The sequence below is a fragment of the Hevea brasiliensis genome, chromosome 15 (assembly GCF_030052815.1).
Source record: "Hevea brasiliensis isolate MT/VB/25A 57/8 chromosome 15, ASM3005281v1, whole genome shotgun sequence".
NCBI classification, from domain to species: Eukaryota; Viridiplantae; Streptophyta; class Magnoliopsida; order Malpighiales; family Euphorbiaceae; genus Hevea; species Hevea brasiliensis.
The window spans coordinates 61,426,388-61,452,105 of record NC_079507.1 but is presented as its reverse complement, the minus strand read 5'-3'; the positions used below and the strand labels follow the sequence as shown (position 1 = coordinate 61,452,105).

Genomic DNA, 25,718 nt, shown 5'->3' with positions numbered 1-25,718 from the left:
TGGTGGGACATTAGTTTTGAATCCATTCTTATATAATTTTGGTTTTTGGAGATATGTGAATAATTAAATAAAATTCTTTTATAAGTCTAGTTAGGACTAACAATAAGCTTTGGAGCTAACTATAGTTTTTAGCTTTATGCGTTTCAACTTTCAACTTATGGTGTTGTTCTTTTCTCTGGGTTAGGCTTCAACTGTGCTCAGGGGTGAATTATCTGCTGTGGATCCTATTGGACAGGGAGCAATGGTGATCACTGTTCATCTACTGTCTGTATTGGGTAATTTCTTGAATTGACTATTACCTTTCATTCTCCTTGGATTTCTTTTAATACCACAAATCCTTCAACATGGTGTTATCTATGAATCTGGAATGACTTGGCACTTTATTCTTTGATTATGAAACTATACTCTGATTTGGTAAACATAGAGAAGGCTTTTGCTTCTATGCTGTAATCTCTCTACAAATAAACTACAAAAAGCTTAGAACAAAAGCATACCAAAAGAACCAATCTTAAAGACTGGTTATGCATTGAAAAATAATTTGGCTACTTCACTTGAAAGCAACAAATACATGAAACCAAGCCTATATATAACTATCCTCCTTCCTCTCCTTCATGCATCTACTCTTCATTCTTCTCAATATCAATTTTCTCAGCCTAAATGGCTCTCTCATTTTCAAACATTTCCATTCTTACCTTTTTAGCATCTCTCTTCATCTGTTCAGTTGTAGCTCATGATTTTTCCATCGTTGGTTACTCGCCAGAGCACCTGACTTCCATGGAGAAACTCAGTGAGCTATTTGAATCATGGATGTCTAAACATGTCAAGATCTACAGAAGCATTGAAGAGAAGCTACACCGGTTTGAGGTTTTCAAAGTTAATTTGAAGCACATTGATAATAGAAACAGGGATGTTACTACCTACTGGCTTGGACTGAATGAATTTGCTGACCTTACCCATGAAGAGTTCAAGAGCAAATACTTGGGATTGAACACAGACTTACCAAGGAAAGGAACTTCCGGAGGCTTCAGTTACAGAGATGTCGTCGACTTACCCAAATCTGTCGATTGGAGAAAGAAAGGAGCTGTCACTCCAGTTAAGAACCAGGGTTCATGTGGTAGCTGTTGGGCATTCTCGACAGTTGCTGCTGTGGAGGGCATAAACCAGATTGTAACAGGAAACCTAACTTCACTTTCCGAGCAAGAGTTGATTGATTGTGACACTGCATTCAATAGTGGCTGCAATGGAGGCCTCATGGACTATGCATTTGAATACATAGTAAACAATGGAGGACTTCACAAGGAGGAAGACTATCCATATCTCATGGAAGAAGGCACTTGTGAAGAAAAGAGGGTGAGACATCATTAGTTAACAAGCATTAGATGATGGTTTAAACTAAGCTATATTAAATTGTCAAAAGATTGGTAAAACTCCATCTAATGTTTCTTCATCTGTCGTCTTCAGGAAGAGATGGAGGCAGTGACTATCAGTGGTTACCATGATGTGCCACAGAATGATGAAGAAAGTCTCCTGAAGGCACTAGCTCACCAACCTCTTAGCGTAGCTATTGAGGCTTCTGGGAGAGATTTCCAATTCTGTAGCGGGGTAAGAAAATCAACATTCCACATATCTAAAAACATTTTGTAGCAAGGAAACTGTCATCTAAGCAAATTTCAAACACTTCCTAATCAAAGATGGATTGGGTTATTGGTTTTGCAGGGGGTGTTCAGTGGACCGTGTGGAACAGATCTAGATCATGGAGTAGCAGCAGTTGGATACGGATCATCAAAAGGGCTAGATTACATCATTGTGAAGAACTCCTGGGGACCAAAATGGGGTGAAAAGGGCTACATAAGAATGAAGAGAAACACAGGAAAACCAGAAGGGCTCTGCGGCATCAACAAAATGGCTTCTTACCCTACCAAAAAGAAGTGACACAGTAATGTCAACGGGAAACCGTTTCCGCTTCTTTTGTGATAGCTACTTCCGTGATTCATGAAATTTCCCTGTTCTAATTCTTGTCAGTGCTCTCTATCAATAAAAATGAGATGAAAATTTATGTCCAACAGTTCCTAGTACTAATTAGTAGATGAAAATGGAGCTATGTGAGTGACAATGCAAGCTAGGCAAGCACATATGCACATGCGCACACACAAACTATAGAAAAGAAAAAAAATCATGTCTCTAACAGAGATTCAAAATAAAAAAGATGTGTATCCACAGATACATGTCTAGAAAAATGAAAATGTATTAATCAGTTTCCGTGCTTCTTTATTATTGAATGAACAGACTTTTGTTCACAGATGTAAATTCTTCCAAGTGATAATGACCTAAAATATATGTGTCTATTGAATAATTGGCTATGAACAAATGAGTTAAAAGTACAGATATGAATAAAATTATTAACTCAAAACTTCATTGTACTTGAAAACGCAATCATAAAGCCGTCCTCCAAGAAACTGAGCAACCTCTGGATGTTTCACCTGATTAAAAAAGGATAGAAAAATGCAAAAAAAAGAGAGATTCATCATGAAATTAATCAAATCCTAAAATCAATGGCCATTTATTAATATCCTCAGAAAAACAATAGTAATATAACTTAAACAGCTACCATTCCAATCTTGAGAGAATCACACTTAAACTGAGCATAAAGATTGGTCTCTATCCCACAACCCTGCCACAAGCAACAAATGTTTAGGTGCAACATGTTGGACAATTCAACATTCTAGCGACTATTTATTCATTCATAACCATATATTAGAAGTTCCTATCCTAACATTTAAGGGGGTTTTCTTTCATTTTCCTTGGTCAACAACAACACCTGAATTCCTCCCAAACAAAGTTGTCAATACCATTTCAGAGGCTAATCTAGAGTTTTCATTGAAGTGAGCTATGTCAATACTGGTGCCATCCTGAAATTATCACTAAAATATTACTTAAAATTGTGGGTTAATGACACAAAAAATCAACGTTTTGGTCAAAGCATCAGTTGTGATCAAAACTCGTTTTTTTGTATACTCATACCATAGCTAATTTAGAGTGTCTGCCAAAGCACTTTACCTGTGACATGGACTATTTCTGATGCATGAAACATATAAAATACTTGTCAATGTGACATTTTGGATGTGTAATATTTAATAATCAATATACCAGTTAAGACTTAAAAAAAAAATTGAAAAGAAAAATTACTTTTCACTTGTCCACATTTCAAACACCAACTCTTTTTCATATTTCATGCATGTAATATTTTCTATGTCAGCACATGAGGTGTGCTCATGCACCTCTTTTACGTTGGCCATAACCACTCCTTTTTCATATTTTATGGACATAATATATTCTATGTCAACACATGGGATGTTTTCACAAAGCTCTTATGTTGGACACAATTGATATCAAGGAGTGTATAATAGATTAAAAAGAAAAAAGAATAACCATAATCGATACTTATGCTGAAGTTGTGGACATCTTGGGTTATTATCTATAAAATTATTCAAATAATTTCTATAAAAAATTATCCAAATTAAGCATGGTGGTAGCCTTCCTTGTTGCTTGACATTTGATCAATATGGAGGAACATAATTAGTCATCACAGCCCATCCCATTTTGTTTGGCTCTTGTCATTTTGTGGTAAATGTCTCTAAAGAAAACATAAAACAAGAAGCTGGCTTAGCACCCAAGTAACACAAAGAATACAATACGTCTTACCTCTTATTATATTAGTATTGAAAAGACAACTCATTTACTTGTTTTCAAAAGAGATCTTCACATCACTCTCCTACTAATTTCCACTCTTTTTGTTTACTCTCCCTAACCCAGAATCTAGATCTAAGATCATAAATCTCTCTCCAAACCACTTCCATGCTTTTTATATTTTGGCTGTGAATCTCTCTTAAGCCCCTCTTATTGCGCATGCTCTGTATCCTCAATCTTATGGCAGCTCCTAGTTAATAAGTAATAACCAAAGCAATTGGTCTCTTAGGTAAATACATGATCTATGTTCTGTAAGAAAAAATATTTATATGGACTGTACAATAATGCAGTAACAGGTAATTTCTTAGAAGAGAAATTTTCAGTTTCCTTAAAGCTTAACCCAGGATGCAATATTAGTCTGAGATGCATATGCTCCTTAAAGCTTAACCCAGGATGCAATATTAGTCTGAGATGCATATGCCAACTGGAATGCCAATTTCTGTCCAGAATATAGTCGGAATGGCTAAACAGGTAACAATTAGGCCAATATGGAATTTAGGGGCTAAGAATTCCCTTCTTCATCATCGTAATGAGAAATATTGGCTGCTTAGGCAGGATCAAAACAAGATTAATAACTTTGACCAGAACACTCATCAAACTCAGTACCTATCAAGTTGGTGATTTCTTTTGCCTGCTTCACATCAGTCATTAATATGCTATACATTAAAAAGAAGCCTAGCAAAAGCTGGGAAACTTTCTCAAATTGCCTATTTGATTTAAAGGGTGGCTTTGGTGTAACGATAAAGTTACTTTGCTTGTGATTTGGAGATCATGGGTTTGAGTCAAGGAAATAGCCTCTTTGCAAAAAGCATGGGTGAGGTCGTGTACATCAACCCTACGTAGAGCCCACAAGTGTCGGATACTTTGTGCACTTGGTAGCTTTGAAATTTTAATAAAATTATTAGAGAAAAGCTCTTGGATTTCCTATTTCATTTATGTTAGAGAATATAGTATTTAATGGTTTTACTTATTATTTTATTCTTTAGGTATTTAATAAAGAGAGGATTTGTTATTTGTTTTGACTACTGATAGCATCCTTTGATTTCTCAAGTGGTATAGTTGTTGATAATCTTTGGCATTCAATTCATAGCATAACTATGAGGTTTTACTTTTATTTTTTTATTTTTATCCATTTACTTTTATTGTTGGTTGAATAAATGTACCGCGTCGTGATGGTAATTCAACCTAGTACGAGAGGAACCGTGATTCACACAATTGGTCATCGCACTTGGTTGAAAAGCCAGTGGCGTGAAGCTACCGTGCGCTGGATTATGACTTAACGCCTCTAAGTCAGAATCCGGACCAGAAGTGATGCCTGTGTCCGGCGCCCGTTTGCCGACCCGCAGTAAGGGCCATTCAGCCCCCAGAGGCACGTGCCGTTGACTAAGCCCTAGCGGCGAACGAGCCGCGCCGGCTGCCTTGTTTACTATTCCCACCGGGCGTCAGGCAGAATCCTTTGCAAATGACTTAAATACGCGATGGGGTATTGTAAGTGGCAGAGTGGCCTTGCTGCCACGATCCACTAAGATTCAGCCATTTGTCGCTCCGATTCGTATATAATACGACCCACCATGTTATATGGTAGTGAGTGTTGGACACTGAGAGAGTCGTATGTGTCTAAGATAAGAGTTACGGAGATGAGAATGTTAAGGTGAATGAATGGTCATACTAGACTAGATAAAGTCCGTAATGAGAGTATTAGAGAAAAGATAGGAGTGGTGTCAATTGAGGATAAGTTGAGAGAAGAGAGATTGAGGTGGTTTGGACATGTGAAGCGTAGACATACGGAGGCTCCAGTTAGACAAATAGAGTACATTAGGTTAGAAGATAGAAAGAAAATAAGGGATAGATCTAAACTGACTTGGAGGATAGTAGTAGAACATGACCTAGAAGCATTACACATTCTCGAGGATTTAACTCAAAATCATTTAGAGTGGAGAAAGAGAATCCATATAGCCGACCCCAAATTTTTAGGATAAAGACTTAGTTGAGTTGGTTGAATAAATGTATTTTTATAAGTCGAATTATTTTTGCATTTAGATATTATTCTATTTTTTATTAGAATATAAGGATGAAAAATAGTTAATATATAATTTTGTTAATTTTCGACTAATATATTTATTTAATGAGAAAAAATACAATATTAAATTATAAATTTATAACACTGCATATTGTGCAGGTTTGCTTGCTAGTTGATATTATTTGAGAAAGAACTTACCATTCCTTCCAATATTATGAGGTCTGCATCACTAGATAAATAAGCTAGCTCTTGCGATACGCTTGCAAGATCAATAACCTGAAATTAATGGAAAAACAAGGGGCTTGTTACTATGCAGCTATAAATACAAATCATTCAATTAATGAAATATATTCATTCAACAAGTAATATAATTTTTGCATAGTGTTTCTGTTCCTTACTGGCAAATCATTTCCAGAATTGGCAATCAAAAGATTAGAGGTATCGACAGCCACGGGCTTTCCACTTCCATCTTTCCACTAGAAAATGGGCACTTCAGCCAGAAAACCAACAATGCAACATCCCCATAGTTTTTATTTTTCTCACCTTTGATATAAACTCTATCAGTTCAGGGTATGTGACATCATTAATAGAAGGCAAGCTATTAGCAGCCAACACTACCTGGAGAGAGAAAGAAGATATGGAGAGAAAGTAAGCTTACGATGGCGAAGAGTAAACAATCTAGCAACTATGTGGTCAATTATTTGGTTCAAATGGCCAAAATGAACAGAACTTAGACCAAATTCATAGTTTAGTCTGGTTTGACCTTCAAAAGACACAGTTCAATTTGGAGAAATAAAAATGTATAGTCTACAGTTTTTGTTTAGCCTAATGGTCAAAATTATCCAAACCTTTATGCAAATTATCAATGTGTACCTCAACCTTTCATATCAGTATTAATTTTAGCCAAATCTTTTAAGCTTACATTAGATATCAAAGCTTACATTTAAAATAGACCAAGAAATAGCAAAGGCATAGAACTTTTTGAAAAATGGATTTTCTCGTGCCCATCAAAATATCTGAGGGCAGCAAAAAGTTAAATAAGCAACTTCTCAAATTTCAAAACTTAATAAAAACAACTGCAAATAAACTCAATATATATTTTCCAATGTACCAAATAAAAAACCTCAATATAGGTATATACAAAGATTCAGTTCAAAATCAAACTAGGTACGGTTGTTCAAAATCAGTAAATTTTGGATTGACATAGAAAATTTTGAATGTTGCCTTTTTCATGGTTAAATAAACATAGCAATGCTGACACAAGTTTCTAAATGTTCAAAATAAAGTTTGACTACATTGAAAGTAAAATTTAAATTGAAGTATTCAATTACCTAAAATAAGATCATCTGAAATAGGTTAGGAAAAGTTTGCAAGTTCATGAACTAAATCAAGATATTAAATAATAATCATTACACAGTATGATGGCTGTTCTCTGATGGTTTTGGCCAACTAATACTATTTTGAAAGAATATTTGATAATCACAAGTGAAACAAGCTGTTATGGCCATTATGGCAATGGCATTATACCCATTACCAGCCACCAATCCTTGATGTTATGGCCACAACACTGCTCCATCTTTTGCAAGTTAATTATTTTAAAAAAATTCACAGTAGCACTAGCCATGACCACAATTTAAGACCCTGGACTAGGTAGAATTTGATCAGAAATGTACATCAGCAAATTATGCATTGGTCATTAAAAACTTTATTTTTCGGTTAGTTGCAAATATGTTTCTAAATGAGAACATACCTGAGTTCCAGGTCGGAGCAGCTCCCTTGCAAAGGGCAAAATACCCAAAATTATATCTGCACCAGAATTATCAACAAAGATCACAGCCTGTTGTGACAAAAAAGAAAATGAAAGAGGTGAGGACTACTTCTGGCATGGATGGTAGTGCCAACTCCTTTTGGAGATGCGCTGAATTTGTAACTACTTCAAAAGGAGAAATCACAAAAAGAAATCGCAAGTGGAACTTGCCTTTTTCCAAGATTTCTTGCTCCATTTCACTTTGAAGGTGTCTAAATCATCAAAAACCCAAGGTCGAGAAACAAGATTTTGACAACTAGCCAAAAATGACATTCTATCCCTTGAAAAAACCTCAGCAAGCTTCAAGAAATTGGAAACAATAGATACATGAGGAAGTTGAACTGAGAAATGAACACATGTTTTGACATAAATTATCAGCAGCAGGCAGCAAGTTATCAATTTGAAAGAACCAAGACATAGTATTTTTGTTGTTAAGATAAGAATATACAGAAACTTGCTAGTTTTGAACCTCTTACATAAACAAAATAAAAGCTTTGTTCCGTAAGCAAGAAAAGGCAGCCATTTGAAGAAATTATTTGAAGGTGATGGCATCAAACAAATGAAATAAAAATAAAAAATGGTCCCGCCATGAGCAGAGTATATCAATGCTCCAAAAAACAGAGCATGACACAAATTTAACGTGTCTCAAGGAAGAGGAAGGTCAAAAGAAACTTGAGTGATTAAAGTGAGAAGATGCATAAAACATGATCCTGAGTAGAGAAAAAGAGTTATCAAAGTAAAGGAATCAAACACAAGTAGGTTGTTTTTGTATAAATGTAGCCACTACTTAAATCCATCAGTTACAAGAATTAATATCTCGTTAAAGAAACAAGAGAGGGTCACAAAAATCATAAAATCTTCTATGAAATATTACAAACCTGTGCAGAACCAAGGTCAAATATGTTTCCTGCAAATATTCCTTTAACCAGATTCTCTAGACGCCGGGTTCCATCTTCAATAGCGTCATTAAGACGAACAACATCCTCAAATATAGATATAGCTTTTGCATTCTCTTCATCCTCTTGCATCACAAGAAGAAACATCTCTTCAAGTTAAACGAAATGGAAATATCATCACCGCTGCTTTGATGAGCCCACAGTTTTCCTTCATTAAACCTACTACCACTCAACAACCCCCTGCCATTAAAAGTAATACGACAATATTTTCCTTCTCACATAAAATTACCTTGACTTTTTTGAATGTCTCTAAACCCCAATTCTCTTAGTACTTGCTCCCTCAGTCTGCACAGAAGCTACATTTTTAAAAATGACCAAGAGAGAGAATAAAAGTCAGAAGTAAGAATAAAATCATCCTGCTGAAATGGTAACATAAATTAAATTAATTTATCAAATTTATCATACAATGCAATCAGAGGGACCACCATGATTTTCAGGATCTTTCTTCAAGTCCTCAAGGATCTCAGAATACCTATCAAAAAGCACGGAAAATGCACATATCATAGTTAGGGAAAAATGTAAATTTTGAATTCATTGAAATACCACCATTGAACATTCATTTGGAAAGGAAAAATGAAACGTATTTCTTATTCATTTGGATATATATTTATATATAACATATGAACCAAGAATAAGCACCATGCAATAAGCCAATAACAGAAAGATAAGGACTTCAGTCCTACTAAATTCAATATCAGTAAGCAGCAAAAAAAGGTAAGTTACCATTGAGCAAACTTTTGAGCTTTAGCAGGAGCATCCGCAACTGTAGTATCACTTTCAGCACGTTTCCTGAAGAAGACACGTTTACATAAAACAGAAGCCGCTATGTAACGAACCAAATAATCTGAATTGATAAAGAGAGAAGAAGAAGAAGAACGTACTTGAAGGAAGGGATGGAACTGTAGAAGAGGTCGATCCATTGAAGCTCAGTAGTAGTAGGCTTTCTGGGATTATCAGAGGGAAACCTATAAGGAATAGTGCAAGCTCTATAGTTGGATGTGATTGGCGTCATTAACAACGGGAAAGGTACCAATTCCGATGAGCTTTCCATTGTTTTTCTTCTTAGAATTGCTTAATTTGTAATCTGTATTCTTTTTCTGATTTCTGATTTATTAGAGAGACAGAGAAAATGCGTATCCCATCTTCTGCTCCTCCGCATCGGGCTTGGGAATCCATCTGCCTTAAGCCTGATTTATAGTTTTTTATTTTAATTTATTTATTAAACATTCATACTTTTGGATTCAAATGATATAAACGTTGGGGCGTCCTCTACTAACGACGCGCTACATCGGAGCCGGGTGTAGTGATAAATATGCAAGGGTGTAGGGCGTTCACCGAAAGCGACGCGCCATGCCGGCGCCCGGGTGTGGTGTTAAGTGAGCAAGGGTTCCCACATCATGGACGGGTGTGGGTAAAAAGTTAGTCCATAGGACAGATAATAGAACAAATAGTGGAACAGAACACAAGATAGACATAGAAAATAATAGAAGATATCACAGAAGGAGACCAATTAGGAAGGAGCAGGATAGGAGGAGGATCAGGGTTGGTACTTGGAATGTTGGATCACTTACAGGAAAATTAATGGAGCTTGTGGATACCTTGGAAAGGAGAAGGGTGAATATTACTTGCATTCAGGAGACTAAATGGGTAGGAGAGAAAAGTAAGGAAGTGGGTAATTCAGGTTACAAATTGTGGTTTACCGGAAAGGAGAGAAACAAGAACGGAGTGGGTATAATCATAGACAGGACATTGCACGACGCAGAGTAATGTGAAAAGAGTAGGAGATAGAATTATACTAGTAAAGCTAGTACTAGACGGAGAAACAATAAATATAGTTAGTGCTTATGCCCCACAAATAGGACTAGACAGTGAGAGTAAACAAAGGTTTTGGGAAGATATGGATGATTTAATGCAAAGCATACCGAATGAAGAGAATGTTTTCATTGGTGGAGATTTGAATGGACATGTAGGAAGTGATAGGCAAGGTTATGAGAATGTTCATGGAGGTTTTGGTTTTGGCAGTCGAAATGAGAAGGGAAAAAGCATCCTGGATTTTGCTATGGCATACGACCTAATACTAGCAAATACCTACTTTATAAAAAGAGAGTCACATTTAGTGACTTTCAAAAGTGGGCAACATAGAAGCCAAATCGACTTCCTCTTAACCAGAAGACAAATAGAGCTCTATGCAAGGATTGCAAGGTCATTCCAGGAGAGGCTTTAACAAGTCAACATAGGTTGGTGGTCTTGGATGTCAAGTTTAGGAACAATTCAAGTAAGGTCAGAAGAAATAGTGTAGCTCGAACAAAGTGGTGGGAGTTCAAAGGAGTAAAGCAATTGAAGTTCAAAAATGAGCTTCTTGAGTCCAAGTATGGAAGCTAGATATGGAGGCCAATGATATGTGGATACAGATGGCATCAAAGATTAGAGAAGTAGCTAGAAAAGTACTTGGGGAGTCTAAAGGACATGGACCACCCTCAAAAGAGAGATGGTGGTGGAATGAGGAAGTACAAAAGGCGGTGAAGAGAAAAAGGGAATGGTATAAGAAATTACCTAAATGTGATAATAATGAGGCATATGGACAAGACAAGATAGCAAAGAAAGAGGCAAAGGCGATTAGCCAAGCAAGAGCACAGGCCTTTGAAAAGTTATATGAGAAACTTGGAACTAAAGAAGGGGAGAAAGATATTTATAGATTAGCAAGGAGTAGAGAAAGGAAATGTCAAGATCTCAATAAAGTTAGGTGCATTAAGGATAAAGAAGGAAAAGTGTTGGTGAAAGATGAGGACATTAAAGAAAGATGGAGAAATTATTTTAATGATCTCTTTAATAATAGTCAAAATGGAAATAGCGTGAATATAGATTATAGAACAATAGAAAAGAATGTAAATTATACTAGAAGGATTAGATCTTTAGAAGTAAAGGAAGCACTTAAGAGAATGAAAGTAGGTAAAGCCTGTGGACCCGATGAAATACCAATTGAAGTGTGGAAGTATTTGGGAGATATGGGAGTGGCATGGTTAACTAAATTATTTAATAAGATTCTAAACTCAAAGAAAATGCCTGATGAATGGAGGAAGAGTATTTTAGTACCTATTTTTAACAATAAGGGAGACATACAGAGTTGCTCAAACTATAGGGAAATTAAACTCATGAGCCATACTATGAAGTTGTGGGAGAGAGTTGTGGAGCATCGACTACGTCATGATACTTCTATCTCTCTCAATCAATTTGGTTTCATGCCTGGTCGTTCAACTATGGAAGCGATCTTTCTCATTAGAAGCTTGATGGAGAAATATAGAGATGGGAAGAAAGATCTACACATGGTTTTTATTGATTTGGAGAAGGCTTATGATAGTGTTCCAAGAGAGGTCTTATGGAATGCGTTAGAACAAAAGAGGGTATCTATTAGGTACATACAAGTATTGAAAGATATGTATGAAGGAGCAACTACTATTGTGCGCACAGTGGGAGAGGACACAAGAGATTTTCCGATCTCAATTGGATTACACCAAGGATCAGCCATAAGCCCTTACCTTTTTACATTAGTTTTAGATGAACTGACGAAACATATACAAGAGAGTATTCCTTGGTGCATGATGTTTGCGAATGATATTGTTCTGATAGATGAGACACGAGAAGGAGTCAATAGGAAGCTAGAACTTTGGAGAAGTACTCTAGAGTCAAAGGGTTTTAAGTTAAGTAGAACGAAGACAGAATACATGCATTGCAAGTTCAGTGAAGGCCAAGCGGTGATAGGGAAGGAGTTAGTTTGAATGGAGTGGTACTGTCCCAAAGTAATCATTTTAAATATCTAGGCTCAGTCCTTCAAGTAGATGGGGGATGTGAGGAGGATGTTAGTCATAGGATTAAAGCCGGATGGTTGAAGTGGAGACGTGCCACGGGAGTTTTATGTGATCGTAAGATTCCCAATAAATTAAAAGGAAAATTTTACCGTACAGCCATACGACCGGCTATGCTATATGGTAGTGAGTGTTGGGCACTGAAAGAGTCGTATGCATCTAAGATAAGAGTTGCAGAGATGAGAATGTTAAGGTGGATAAGTGGTCATACTAGACTAGATAAAGTCCGTAATGAAAGTATTAGAGAAAAGGTAGGAGTGGTGCCAATTGAAGATAAGTTGAGAGAAGGGAGATTGAGGTGGTTTGGTCATGTGAAGCGTAGACATACGGAGGCTCCAGTTAGACAAGTAGAGCACATTAGGCTAGAGGATAGAAAGAAAAAAAGGGGTAGACCTAAATTGACTTGGAGGAGAGTAGTACAGCATGACTTAGAAGCATTACACATTTCTGAGGATTTAACCCAAAATCGTTCAGACTGGAAAAAGCGAATCCATATAGCCGACCCCAAATTTTTGGGATAAAGGCTTAGTTGAGTTGAGTTGAGTATTAAACATTCATACTTTTATTAAATATATATTTATTTAATTAAAAAATCGTATCGCACAAAAAATAACTACGAAAAATTCTCGAAACACAAATTCGTGAAATCCTCCTACATTTCTGTTTGGCAATTGCAGAGGGTAACTGGATATTTGTGAAAATTATTTAAATTTTAATTTAGTTAGTTTTTTTAAGATTTAAATACATCTTAAATTTAATTAAAATTTATTTTTAATAATTTTTTCAATTCACCTCAAATTTAATTATTATTATTAATAAAATACACAATTATATTTAATTTTATATATTTTAATTAATAATTTATATAAAAAAATTTTATCAATAATTTATATTTTAAAATTTAATAATTTTATAAAATATTTAAATTTTATTTTATTTAAAACAAAAATATAAAAATTTATAAATATTATTATAAAAAAAAAGATATCTTTTATATTTCATAAAATATTTATATACACATATTCGGATAATTCAATATTTAAAATTAAATCTGACCTAAATTTATCACAGGTATAATTTTTCGAACTCGAAACCATTTCAAACTCAATTATATATTATCTAAATCCGTCTATTAGGTTCGATCGAATCAGATACCTACAAAAATCTGATTTATTACCATTCTTATGAGTAATAGCTTTTAAAATAATATTTAATATTTTGATTATAGCTAAAATATATCTTTTTTATTTATATATTCAGTAATATAGTATTTTATATTAGTGTTTAAAAGATTAAAAGAGTAATTTATAAAAAAAAATTACTTTTTCTCTTTAACTTTTAGAAATTGAAAAGTATTTTCACAAAAAATTAATAAAATAATATAATTATTTTATATTTAATAACTAATTTAACATCAATTCTTATTGAACATTTTCCCTTTAAATAATAATATAAATAATCATTATCGATTAATATTTAATCGTCAATAATTATTAAAATAATTAATATTATATGACAAATCTTAATAAGTTAATTTTATTATATATTTTATTTTTTAAATTTATGATGAATCAAAATAATTATAAAAATATTAATATAAATTTTTTAATTATATTAATATATAAATTATTATTTAAAATAAAAATATATAAGATATAAATAAATTTTAGCTCATTTCAAAATTATAATATTTAAAACAAAATTATAACAAGATCGATTAAATTGCACGTGTCTTTTTTTTTTTTATTAGCCCCTTAATTTAAAATAATATTTAAAAATCCATAAACTTTGAATTTTCTTCAACGCCATGTTTTTTCATCAATCATCAGAAGCTCTTGTCTTTTTATTCAGATGGTTGTCATAAAATAATTTTCAAATTAAAAAATAATATTTTTTTTAAAAGAAATTACATAACTGTTTATTAACAGTCTGGTTGGCCACTAACCATTATGTTACAAGAAGTTAAAAACGAAGTTTCCATTAGCTGGGTCACAATGCAACTAACGGTGTGGTTTGAATCGTGAACGGGATCGTGATTGATTCGGTTTAAATTGGGGGCTGGACTGAATCAATGTTTTCGATCTTTAAATCGTACCACAACCGCTTTAAGGGGGGGCTAGTTATGGTTCCCTATATCTGAATTGACTCAGAATCAGTCGGTTGGATTTAACTTTTTAAATTGAAATTAGTCTAATTTAAAAGTTATAAATTTTTGTTAAACATTTTTCCTAGACTACATAGATGATTTTAAGCAACTTTGATTTTTGAACCGTTCTCAAATAAGGTACATAATGATTTTTATGAAATTTTGAGGTTAATTAGCAAATTTAGATTTTTAGGTTTGATTTGAAATTTTTAATTTTTTTAAGCATTTTCCTAGATTATTTAGATGATCTTGAGCATATTTAATTCTTGAATCATTCTCAAATAAGGTACATAATGATTTCTTTAAATTTGTAAAGGTAATTAGCATATTTTAGATTTTTAAGTTTGATTTAAAAATTTTAAAATTAAATTTTTAAAATTTTCTTGGATTATGTGGATTATTTTAAGTATTTTTTTAATTATTGGAGCAACACAATAATTTTCATGAATTTTTGAAATTAATTAACATATTTTAGATTTTTTATTTATTTTTAATTTTAATTAAGCTTAATAAAATAAAAAATATGCTATTGAGGGCATAAGGTATAAAATATCTAAAAAGGAGTTTCTTTTTAAATTGTGAATTTTTATGAATTTTATTATATTATTATTATTATTATTATTATTATTATTATTATTATTATTATTATTATTTGTAGAGAAAATAATTTGCATAAGAATTTTTTTCTTAAAGGAAATGAATTTGTTATGACTTAAAATGCCATATTGATGCATGTATATTATACAAAATATGTTTGTGTGAAAATTGAAACTTTTATATAGTTTTTAAATTATTTATGAAAAATTATATATATTTTAAATTAGATGAAATCTTTTAGTGAATTTTAGTAAATAGATATAAAGAAAAAAAATATATGAAAAATTTATTGATATTATGAAAAAATTTATTGATATTATGAAAATTGGGAAGTTAATATATATGATGCAGTGAGATGAAAGAATATTAGAATAACATTATCTAATTAAAATAAATTGTTAAATTTGGTGATTCATAAAGAGTAAATGCATATTTTATTGTTGCTAATTAAAATTGGTTATGATATTAAAAATAAGATTAATGAGAATAAATTATTACTTTCGTGTTAATTAAGAAATTATATAGTTAAATTATATACAATATTTATGTTTTAGCAATTTTTTTAATTTTTATTTGTGTACTTTATTGTAATAAATTTATATATTAATAAAAATTAATGTTTATCTTTTATTTATAATTTTATTAAATTTAAGAATATTAATCGAAAATTCATACTGAACTAGAATCAGAATTGAAACAGAAACACAACTATCTCGAACCAGATTGAAGTCCAACCAAAACCATAACCATCAAACAGAGCGGGAACCACTTCAAAACCGAACCAAAATTAGCCTGAAACAGTGAACGAACCCGGTGAACCGGCTACTCAAGCCCAGGTCTAGCTATAAGCCTGGCTTGATTGCGTTCACAAAGTTCAAGAAGCTGCATGGCATTGCTGACTTCAAGTTTACATTTAATTCTCCAACTTCATTTTAAATGCTAAACAGAGAAAGAAATGAGAAACCTGTGAATTGAGCAAGAAATAACAATAACACCCAAACTCGCATCCCATCCAAATTTGCCCTCAAATAAAATCATTAAAAAAAGGTGAAAGAAATAATGGCAACAGCATTACATCCCACGGATCATTAACCCTTTCTTCATTGACTTAAATCACATGGCTAGAGGCATCACCACTTTATGGAGTGCTGATACGCACCTACATGTAACCATTTTACGAGTTCAAAATAAATCAAATGCCATATTATCAAAGTGTCTAAGGAAAGAATATATATTACAGTCATGGAGTCTCGTCCCCTTGTCGCTTCCTGTTGGTCCTAGCCAAGCAGAACAGGATGTGGTTTTTCTTTGTCCTTTCTACCAAAGCCTATTTCTTTGCCTTTGCAAACCTTAGGCATCGATACTTTTCGCCACTTACAGTGATTTCAAGAGCTCCATCCTGATTATCCTGATTTGATGCAGTTCCCATTAGAACACTTTTCTCCTTCTCAAGATTTTCTTTTTCCATCTTCAGCCTTGCTTCTTGGCGAGCAATCTCTGCCTGAAAGAAGCAAAGAAATAATGTTTGAGAAGTTAATAACAGGAAATGATCATATAAAGACATAGCAAGATGATTAAGCAGTTTCCTGACAGACAAACAAATTTTCAACTACATACACACATATGCGACTCTTCATTGCACATATTAATTTAGCAGGCATCAATAGTTACTTGACAACAAGCATGCTCATTTAGTTGTGGAACCATCAAAACTAGAAAGGAAGAGACTCCATTTAATATCAGCAGTCCAGCACTCCATGCATCGAGAAAAAACTAATAAAGGTGTAATTGATTTTCAACAGATGTCAACCAGCAACAAAAGGCAATGCTGCTTAAACCCAATAGAGAAACACTATGTTGACATGATTCCAAGAACACAATAATTGGCACAGCTGATGCGGAGATAAGAACATGTGTTCGTTCTGTTGGATAGTTAGAGAATATAGCTATAAGAATAAGTTTTTTTTTTTTTTTTTCTAATAATCATTGACAACATAGCATCTGATGCGGCACAATGTTTGATAAGCATGCGCTGCGGCGAAACAAGCACATAAATGTAACATTTGATAACAATGAATATGTTATTCAAAATTATGCTAATTGAATTGAATATGTTTTAAAAAGTATCCCAATTCAAAATCATACTTATCAAAAAAAAAAAGAAAGAAAATTACATGTTGAAATATAGAAACGAATCACTACACCAGAGAACTAATAAAAAAAGAACCTTGCTGCAGCATATTAGGATTCAGAACTTGTTTCAGCAACCTAAAGATATTACACCTAAAAGCAGTCAAGTTGCAAAAAGCAACTGCTTTGTGTTAAAGTACCAGATGCTGGTAGTAGCACCCTAATGTTTACCACTATATCTATCCAACGAGGACAGCTTACTCTTATTGAAAACACTTTCTATGCTCCTTGTATACTTCACATCACTCTCCCAGCCCTTATCTAATGGAGAAAAAAAAAAGTTATTCAGAAAAAGATTCCTTGAGCTGATATGGAAGAGAAGTTGTAGCATCATACTAGGTAAGACTTTAGATGGTTTCACTTCACATGGTTGACAAATAGTTTTTTGTCCAAAGATAAGGGTTTCTTCAGATTGGAGGTGATTTGAAAGGGATGTGAGTTCCAACTAATAAATTGCAGCTTTATAAACCACAATCAAAGAACACCCATTATCAATATCGATTGGAATTTGGAAACCCCCTATCAATTTCATTTAAGCCAAAAAAAAAATTGAAATACTTGAGTACAAAAATTGACATAAATCCGGCTTATTCAAAAGAACCCTTCAAAACCCAAGATCTTTCCAACAACCAAAACCTGTTATTCGAGGCAACAGTGAACCCGAGTGGTATATACACAATGGTAAAGAGAATAAAAGGAAAAAAGAAAAGAAAGAACCTCGCGACGAGAAAGCTCAGCCTTCCAAGCAGCTTCGCGCTCGGCGACTTCGCGTTCTCGTTCTTCAATATAACTCTGCATCTCTCTCTCCTTCATGATTCTATCTTGAATATCGGCATCTAGAGCTTCCTTTAGCTCCTGAACGAACTTGTCTACCACCGCCTTAATCCTCAGCGACATCTCTGTTTCGACCCAATTGGAGAAGCTCTACTGATGTTTGATTGTGGGTATCATAATCAACAATTACTTTTTCATCTGTTTCATTTGCAAGAAAGAAATGCTAAGGAATCGAGAGAGAGGGTCCAGCTTACGATTCGTGAACGGAGAAGAAGGACCCAATTTTTCCAATGTTTTGTTTATTTTGCGGGCGATACTAGCTAGCAATTTTACTCCTTTGCTTTTTGCTTGTTCAAAACTCGCAGAGAGGCCTACTCGCCTATTGCTTTTGGGTTCGCCACGTTACCAACCATTAAAAAATATAAATTATAATACAGCCAATATTTTCTTTCTTATTTAGTCTTTAAAATTTAATAAAATTAATAACTTACATTTTTTAAAATTAAACAATTTAACACTTTTTTTATAATATACGTAAATTCACTTTTTTTTTATTTAATTTATTATTAATTATAAAAAATAATTTAAATATTTTTAATTCTATCTTAATATAAAATAACTAAGACCTTAAAATTTCATTTTATTAAAAAAAAATTCTTATTTTAAATTTTATATTTAAAGAGCAAAAATAAATTTAAGTGTAAACTATAATAAAATATATTTATTATTTAAATATAAATATAAATTAATTAATTATTTGATTAATATATAATTTTTTAAAATTAATTCACATATTGTGAAGGGATAATGATAAAAATAAAACAGTGATAATGGCGATATTGAATCAATTTGAACTTTTATATTTTTTAAAAAATAATTTTTAATTATTTATAAAAATTATTTAATTTAATCCAATAAAAATTTATTTTTCTCAATTTATTTACTTAATAAATCGCGTATGAATATAATTTTTAGACTTATTTTATTAAGATTTATACCTATTATTTATTTTATAATATTAAATAAGATTTTTGAATTTAAAAAATACGAATATAAAACTAAAGACTGTCAAAAGAAGGTGAGAGAAGGAAAGGGCACGTGATGTGAGCCAAGTTAGGAGACGAAACCCAACACATTAAACGGTGAGTTTTGCCATTTTGCTCTATCTCAGAAGTAAGGAATAGGGGAGGAGAAGGAAGAGGATGGTGACGTCATCGATAGCAGCAACATCCATTCCACCGGCTAAAACATTTCTATGGAGAAGAACAAGCATGACTGTGAATGCGAAAGGCAGAGGTGACAATCGAAAGCCCTTGCAGAAAGGCAGGAACCTCAGCATCGAAGCTATTCAGGCTGTCCAGGCTTTGAAAAGATCCTACTACAATTCCAATCAATCCCATTCTTTCCGCCATGTTTTCCGCTCCAAGTTCAGCCGCTTGTTGAAGCTCGATATGTTGGCCGTTCTCCGGGAACTCCTCCGCCAGAATCACTGCCTTTTGGCCCTCCAGGTTTTCTATTCATCTCTTTATCTATCATTCATTATCTTATCTATTTGGGAAATATAATTTACAATCAAATTCATGGCGAAGGATTATGATCCTGTCATCCTACTATGAACATCATTGAATTGATTTGGCCAAATGCTTTATTTTTCCCTTCAAAATTGAGAGATGTCATTGCAACCTATTCATCATATTGAATCCTTTAAAAGAATGATCTTTATAATCAATCAGCACAAGTTATTCATGAAAGCTCCATTTATGTGTTAAGCCATTTGACTTCTACGTTGCAATTGCTGATTTTATAGTTGCCTAACGCAGGTTTTTGAAGATATTCGAAAGGAATACTGGTATAAGCCCCAGCTCTCTTTGTATAATGATATGATTCAAGTGATGGCAAGTAATGGGTATTTAAAGCAAGTTGAAGTTCTTTGCATTTACTTGAAAACAGAAAGTAATTTACTTGGTGAGACTGAGGGATTTAGTGCTCTGATGACAACATTGATAAATTTTAAACTAACCAGACTTTCCATGGAGTGCTATGATTTCATGAAAGCTCTAGGATATGAACCTGACAGGCCAACCTTCCGAATGCTCATAAATGGTTTGGAATCAATAGGTGAATCTGGTGCTTCAACTATTTTAAGGCAGGATGCACAAAATTATTATGGTGAATCTCTGGATTTCTTAGAGGAGGATGAGGATGAGATGACAACAAGCAATAGCTCTGATGGCAAGTTGAATTAATTTATCATTTCATGCTTTTTGAGGGATCAAAAGCCATCTTTATATTCGTTCATGTGCACCACCTTTCACTTTCAGAGAACCTCTTGGAGTGTCATTGAACCTCTTCTAAAGTTTCTGGGATTGTTTACTGCAATACGCTTGATGGTTCAAAATTTTCCGGTGTTTTACAGAGCAATCTAATGGTTTTTCATCACCCCATAAGATTACTTTCCACATCATTCATTCATTTGATCATCACTTCTATTACCGCCCAAAAGCTTTGTAAGTTTTCCCATTAAGGCTGTTTTACTTTTACTCATTTAATTTGTGGTAGTGGTAGAAAGAGGAGTGACTTGTACCATTTTTTCACTTTCATGATGACGGTTCTACTCTAGCTGTTCAGTACATGTGGTTGGAACTGATTGCTTATTAGATACATAGCCCGTGGTCATGATAATCTATATTTGCTTTTGGGAGAGCTAAATTTGTTAGATTGCTGAGCCACATAAGACAGCCTGCATGACGGGTGAAATCACAAAATTAATTCAAACATATAATTCAAATTTTTCATCAAGGCAGAAATTGTTGTTTGCTCGAGTTGTCTATGTCATGCTGCACTGGGCAGCCATTAGTGTTGCTTTGTCATCTTTGTGACGGCATAAATTCACTCCTTTGGCTGCTTATTATCTATCCCTACATTTCAATATTCCATGCATATCAGAAATAGAAAATCATTTCCTGCGTGTACAAGTACATTAACATTTGTTTGGGAGTAAAAAATGTTTTTCAGTGTTGTTAAGTAGTGTTTAATTTGCTAATTTGTCATGCCAATATACTTCTCCAAAGACAGCCTAATTCAAAAGGCAGGGATTGCCTTTAGAGAATTGAAGTTTACATACCTCTGCTTTCTTTTCTTTTTTTTTTTTTTTTTTTTTGGGGGGGGGGGTGGTGGGGTGGGGGTTGGGTGGTTGTTTGGTGGTTGTTTTGGGGGAGGGGGAGCTCTGGAGTTGGAGTAGATTCCCCAACTTTTTAATAATTACACATTTCGTCAGTGATTAACTTTCTAATAAATAAAGTGTCGTAAGGAGACAAAACTGCGACCTGTGTTTCTATTCCTTCTCAACTTTTCTCTACAGCTTTCTCACCCTTTTTGACCAAGGACTGGCTTTATGGCATAGAAGGAAAATGAGTGACATGTATGATGGTTGTGTGAAACATATAGATGGAGATAATACTGCTAATCCCTTCAGCAAGGCCTCAAAGTTTCAAGTTGCTAATCACATATTATACTGGAACTTGAAAGTCTTTCATGCTAGAATTGTTTGCCCTGGAATGTTTGATCAAATTGCCAGTTTGCTGGTGCAACATTGTAAGATGTGAGTGTTCTTCCGCTGCTAGTAGTGACTTCAAAAGAAAGAGGCTGTCCAACATTGCTGGGGGTTGGGTGGTTGTTTGGCGGTTGTTTTGGGGGAGGGGGAGCTTTGGAGTTGGAGTAGATTCCCCAACTTTTTAATAATTACACATTTCGTCAGTGATTAACTTTCTAATAAATAAAGTGTCGTAAGGAGACAAAACTGCGACCTGTGTTTCTATTCCTTCTCAACTTTTCTCTACAGCTTTCTCACCCTTTTTGACCAAGGACTGGCTTTTATGGATAGAAGGAAAATGAGTGACATGTATAATGGTTGTGTGAAACATATAGATGGAGAAAATACTGCTAATCCCTTCAGCAAGGCCTCAAAGTTTCAAGTTGCTCGTCACATATTATACTGGAACTTGAAAGTCTTTCATGCTAGAATTGTTTGCCCTGGAATGTTTGATCAAATTGCCAGTTTGCTGGTGCAACATTGTAAGATGTGAGTGTTCTTCCGCTGCTAGTAGTGACTTCAAAAGAAAGAGGCTGTCCAATAAGGTGGACATTTGATTGCCAGATCTGGCCCCAGTTTCTTGCCATAGGTATCCATCCTGTTCTTGATCCCTTCACTTTCACTGCAACCACTTCACCATCTAATCCTACATTGGTAATGAGGACCTGATAGAAGTGAAAACTGCCACTCGCTGTGAATCTCAGCCCACCCTTCCTCTCACACTTCACCCTGCACAAAATTGGCATAGTAGTGTTTGCTTATGTAGGGCGTTAACTGTAACTCTTTTGCAAATTATTTGTAATTGCATTCATTATACCTCCTGTACTGAACTGGAATAATATCGGCTTTTCTTTCAGCAATTTCAGTGAATGCTGCCTCTGACATCTCAAAATGTTCTTTGGGGAAATTGCACCAGCCACCATAATCTGCTGAAAGCCCGTAATTTGGAGGACAGAAATCTGTGGCAGTGAGAATGATAGAGGGGCTACCTTGCAGGCACCATAGGATGTGATCTACACATCTGACCTCAAAGCAAGCTCCACAGGTACTCCCTTTGTTGAACAACATGCTACTCAATCCAGCACTGTACTTACCATAGGTGGCTCTGTGAAGATCACCATACCCACAAGCTCCTTCTGCAACACCAAAGATGCCATTTACACACTTGCAAAAACTGAAAATATTCAACTCAACTCAGCTTAACTGAGTCATTATCCCATCCTAGCTGAAATCAACCATATATTTTTTTCCTCATTCCCAATTAAAACTGAGATGTGTAGAACATGAAGCCCCATTATGACTTGAAACAGTGGAAGATGTACCCATATACTAGGACCAGTAGTGAGAAAAATTACCTATAGTGATTGACCCTTCTTTATCTTTGGTGTAAGTTGCAGTAGCCGTCTTCCATTCCTCATCAGTGGCATTAGTGGCAGTGATCTTGCTTGTCTGTAACATGATCAAGTACAGAACCAAGGCTTTAAGAGCATCCATTAGTGATAATGAGGCCTAGGAGTCGTCTAACTTGTACTTAAATTTGATTCTTTAGTTCTTATTCTTTGCCTTTTCTTTCCTTTGTGGGATGCTGTGGAGGGAACTTTTCTTTGGGAAATGACCTGAATCTCCTTTGCTGAAATGAAAGTTATCTTTGCTTTGCTGGTTAGATTGGACACTGCATAGAAGATACTGTTGAAATTCTCAAAAAGCTACCCATGGAGGCCTTGATTCACATTGTGGGGACAGGCAGCAAACCCAAGATCAAGCGTAGTTTAGTCCATCCCAGAAGACAAAGGTAGAACCTTCAAGCTGGGAATGGAGACTCTGAGCATTTGGCTATATATTTGAAGCATTGTGGCAGACACAGATAGCGGAAAGCCTTGGAATAAGAAAGAAGAATCCAAAACTTTTGCTCAATTAGGGTTTGAACTTTGAACCCCCAATTTTTTTATTAGGGATTTTTTGTGTTGGTTTGGCTCTTCTTTTGAGAAGAAAGAAGAAAAAACTTAAAAGAGGTGAGACCCACAGCCTGAGAAAAGTCATTGCATTCACACTAGTGGGAGGCTCAAGAGGCTTGTTGGTATTTGCAAATCCAGGACTAAATTTTTGGACAGTTCGCTAGGAATCAACACTTTTCATTTGGCAAGTGAGTTCGAATGATAGATAATGATTTGTTTTGGCTCATGTATATATATAAAAGTTAAATCGCTAAGAATTAAGATTAAGCTCTATGAATTATTATCCAAACATTAGTTAGAATTATAATTTTAACTCTTGAGATTAAAAAATTTATGGTTTTTGAATTCCTGAGATCTATACATTCCCAAAATCCATGTTTCAATCATTTTTTTTCTCTTTTCTTGAGAAAACATTCCATTCATCTTTTCATCTTTTCTTGATAAAACAATGTAACAATCATTTTACACCTGTAATCAATGTTAAAATCATGTTTTTTCTTTTCACATGCTACGATCATTTTACGGTTGTAATCCATATTCCATTCATGTTTTACCTTTTTTATGAGAAAATATGTCACAATTGCAAGACAGCGCGGCCTTCTTCTCTCTCTCTCTCTCTCTCTCTCTCTCTCTCTCTCTCTCTCTCTCTCTCTATATATATATATATATATATATATATATATATATATATATATATAATTCTATTCAGCTAGACTGACATTTTTTTGAGTGTGGCATTTTCTAATTTTGCTACTGTCCAAACATAAGTTACAATTATACTTCTAACTCAATTTCAATATTTACAATCTAAATATCAATTCAATTTCAATATTCCAATTATAAGATGTTCCAACGTTCAACATTTATAATATCCATTCATTCTGGACTGGGATGGTTGAGAGCCTGTTAAGAATTCTGCAACATTTATTGCCATGTTGGCTCTTGTCTTAGCTCTTGTCAATCTCTGCACGCTTAGGAATTTTTAGTATAACAAAGAAATATATGTAGAGAAATTATAGTTAAAATGCCAAACAATTAAAATGATTTAAATAATTGAACTATATACAGGTACATGCATGCAAGTGATATAATTGCTAATTTCCCCAAACACGATTGAGATTTTCTGTCTCAACCACACCTGACATGCGTTATATGGAAACGGCTGGCCATTGTGAGGCAAGCAGAAAAAGATGACTACTTTGGTGAGTTCTTAACAAAGTGTGATTAGAATATCTGCTTATGAACAATTCCAATCAATGCAGGCTTGTGAACATAACCAGGCAATGCAAATGCCATCCAATTTTCACTTTCAGCAGGTTTTCTTTATATTATATTTTGTACTTTAAAATTTTTAAGAAAATGAAAAAAAAAATAAAGTGTTAATCTATTAACTTTGATATTATCATAATGCCTCACACAATACTTTGCATTCTAGAATGAGCAGAGAGCATGACAAATATGCTACGATCAATTTTGAAGAGATATAATTGCGTCTACTGTTACCTGGTCCTGGAGGCGATGTAAATGAAGGTGAGATTGCCAAGAGTGATACTATCATAATATCTCCATTTCTAATGGTGCTATCATAACATCTCCATTTCTAATGGTGCTATCATAATATCTCCATTTCTAATGGTGCTATCATAACACCTCCATTTCTAATGGTGCTTAGTTTTTCGTCAAATATATGACATACATAAAATTTTTAAGCAAATCTTTGTAAATATTTCCCATCTTATAGCTGCTACATACTATAACATAGGATTTCAAAAGTTCCTGATAATCAAAACACAAATTGTAACACAGTGCAGCTAAAGGGGTGGGAGGGTTTATAAGGGATTACTAAGGAAGATAAGAGAAACCATTGAAACTAAAGCAGAGGAATGAGGGAAAAAGAAGATAAAACAAAATGAATGTTAAGTCCCCCCAAAGCAAAAAAGGTCTCACATGCACAAATAAAAAAACTGGTTAAACTTATTGATCAGAATCTCAATCTAACCATAGTTTGAACATCTGAGCAGAACCCAAAAAGCAAAAAGGAAAAAAAAATAAACTTCACAATCCAACAAAA

At 34.0% G+C, this 25,718-nt stretch overlaps 5 protein-coding genes across 7 annotated transcripts; 2 read left to right on the top strand and 3 right to left on the bottom strand.

The window, feature by feature from the left end:
* The first annotated feature begins 618 nt into the window (after positions 1–618).
* Positions 619–2,063, top strand: LOC110632254 (cysteine protease XCP1). Its single transcript, XM_021780410.2, has 3 exons — positions 619–1,350; positions 1,462–1,602; positions 1,717–2,063. Exons 1-3 carry the CDS (start codon positions 658–660, stop codon positions 1,930–1,932), a joined length of 1,050 nt encoding a protein of 349 aa, XP_021636102.2. The 5' UTR covers positions 619–657; the 3' UTR covers positions 1,933–2,063.
* A 180-nt stretch (positions 2,064–2,243) lies between these two features.
* Positions 2,244–9,731, bottom strand: LOC110632253 (damage-control phosphatase At2g17340-like). 3 transcript variants are annotated; one of them, XM_021780409.2, is made up of 12 exons: positions 9,412–9,727; positions 9,254–9,319; positions 8,936–9,002; positions 8,760–8,826; positions 8,453–8,595; positions 7,746–7,874; positions 7,518–7,604; positions 6,311–6,385; positions 6,166–6,243; positions 5,966–6,043; positions 2,609–2,671; positions 2,244–2,480 (listed from the first exon to the last, which is right to left on the bottom strand). In XM_021780409.2, exons 1-12 carry the CDS (start codon positions 9,579–9,581, stop codon positions 2,400–2,402), a joined length of 1,104 nt encoding a protein of 367 aa, XP_021636101.1. In that variant the 5' UTR covers positions 9,582–9,727; the 3' UTR covers positions 2,244–2,399. The 3 variants fall into 3 exon arrangements, with proteins under 3 accessions (XP_021636101.1, XP_057992509.1, XP_057992510.1); XM_058136526.1 differs by lacking the exon at positions 2,609–2,671 and having other exon boundaries at positions 9,412–9,731; XM_058136527.1 differs by lacking the exon at positions 9,412–9,727 and having other exon boundaries at positions 8,956–9,002; positions 9,254–9,325.
* Positions 9,732–16,219: 6,488 nt separating this feature from the next.
* On the bottom strand, positions 16,220–18,480 carry LOC110632325 (uncharacterized). The gene is made up of 2 exons (XM_021780521.2): positions 18,044–18,480; positions 16,220–16,637 (listed from the first exon to the last, which is right to left on the bottom strand). The coding sequence occupies exons 1-2, from the start codon at positions 18,221–18,223 to the stop codon at positions 16,464–16,466; spliced, it is 354 nt and encodes a 117-aa protein (XP_021636213.1). The 5' UTR covers positions 18,224–18,480; the 3' UTR covers positions 16,220–16,463.
* A 707-nt stretch (positions 18,481–19,187) lies between these two features.
* Positions 19,188–23,992, top strand: LOC110632292 (protein THYLAKOID ASSEMBLY 8-like, chloroplastic). Its single transcript, XM_058137005.1, has 5 exons — positions 19,188–19,608; positions 19,921–20,332; positions 20,422–20,607; positions 22,550–22,737; positions 23,357–23,992. Exons 1-3 carry the CDS (start codon positions 19,303–19,305, stop codon positions 20,442–20,444), a joined length of 741 nt encoding a protein of 246 aa, XP_057992988.1. The 5' UTR covers positions 19,188–19,302; the 3' UTR covers positions 20,445–20,607; positions 22,550–22,737; positions 23,357–23,992.
* On the bottom strand, positions 21,887–23,187 carry LOC110632291 (expansin-A20). The gene is made up of 3 exons (XM_021780454.2): positions 23,048–23,187; positions 22,510–22,828; positions 21,887–22,421 (listed from the first exon to the last, which is right to left on the bottom strand). Exons 1-3 carry the CDS (start codon positions 23,184–23,186, stop codon positions 22,118–22,120), a joined length of 762 nt encoding a protein of 253 aa, XP_021636146.1. The 5' UTR covers position 23,187; the 3' UTR covers positions 21,887–22,117.
* Positions 23,993–25,718: the final 1,726 nt, after the last annotated feature.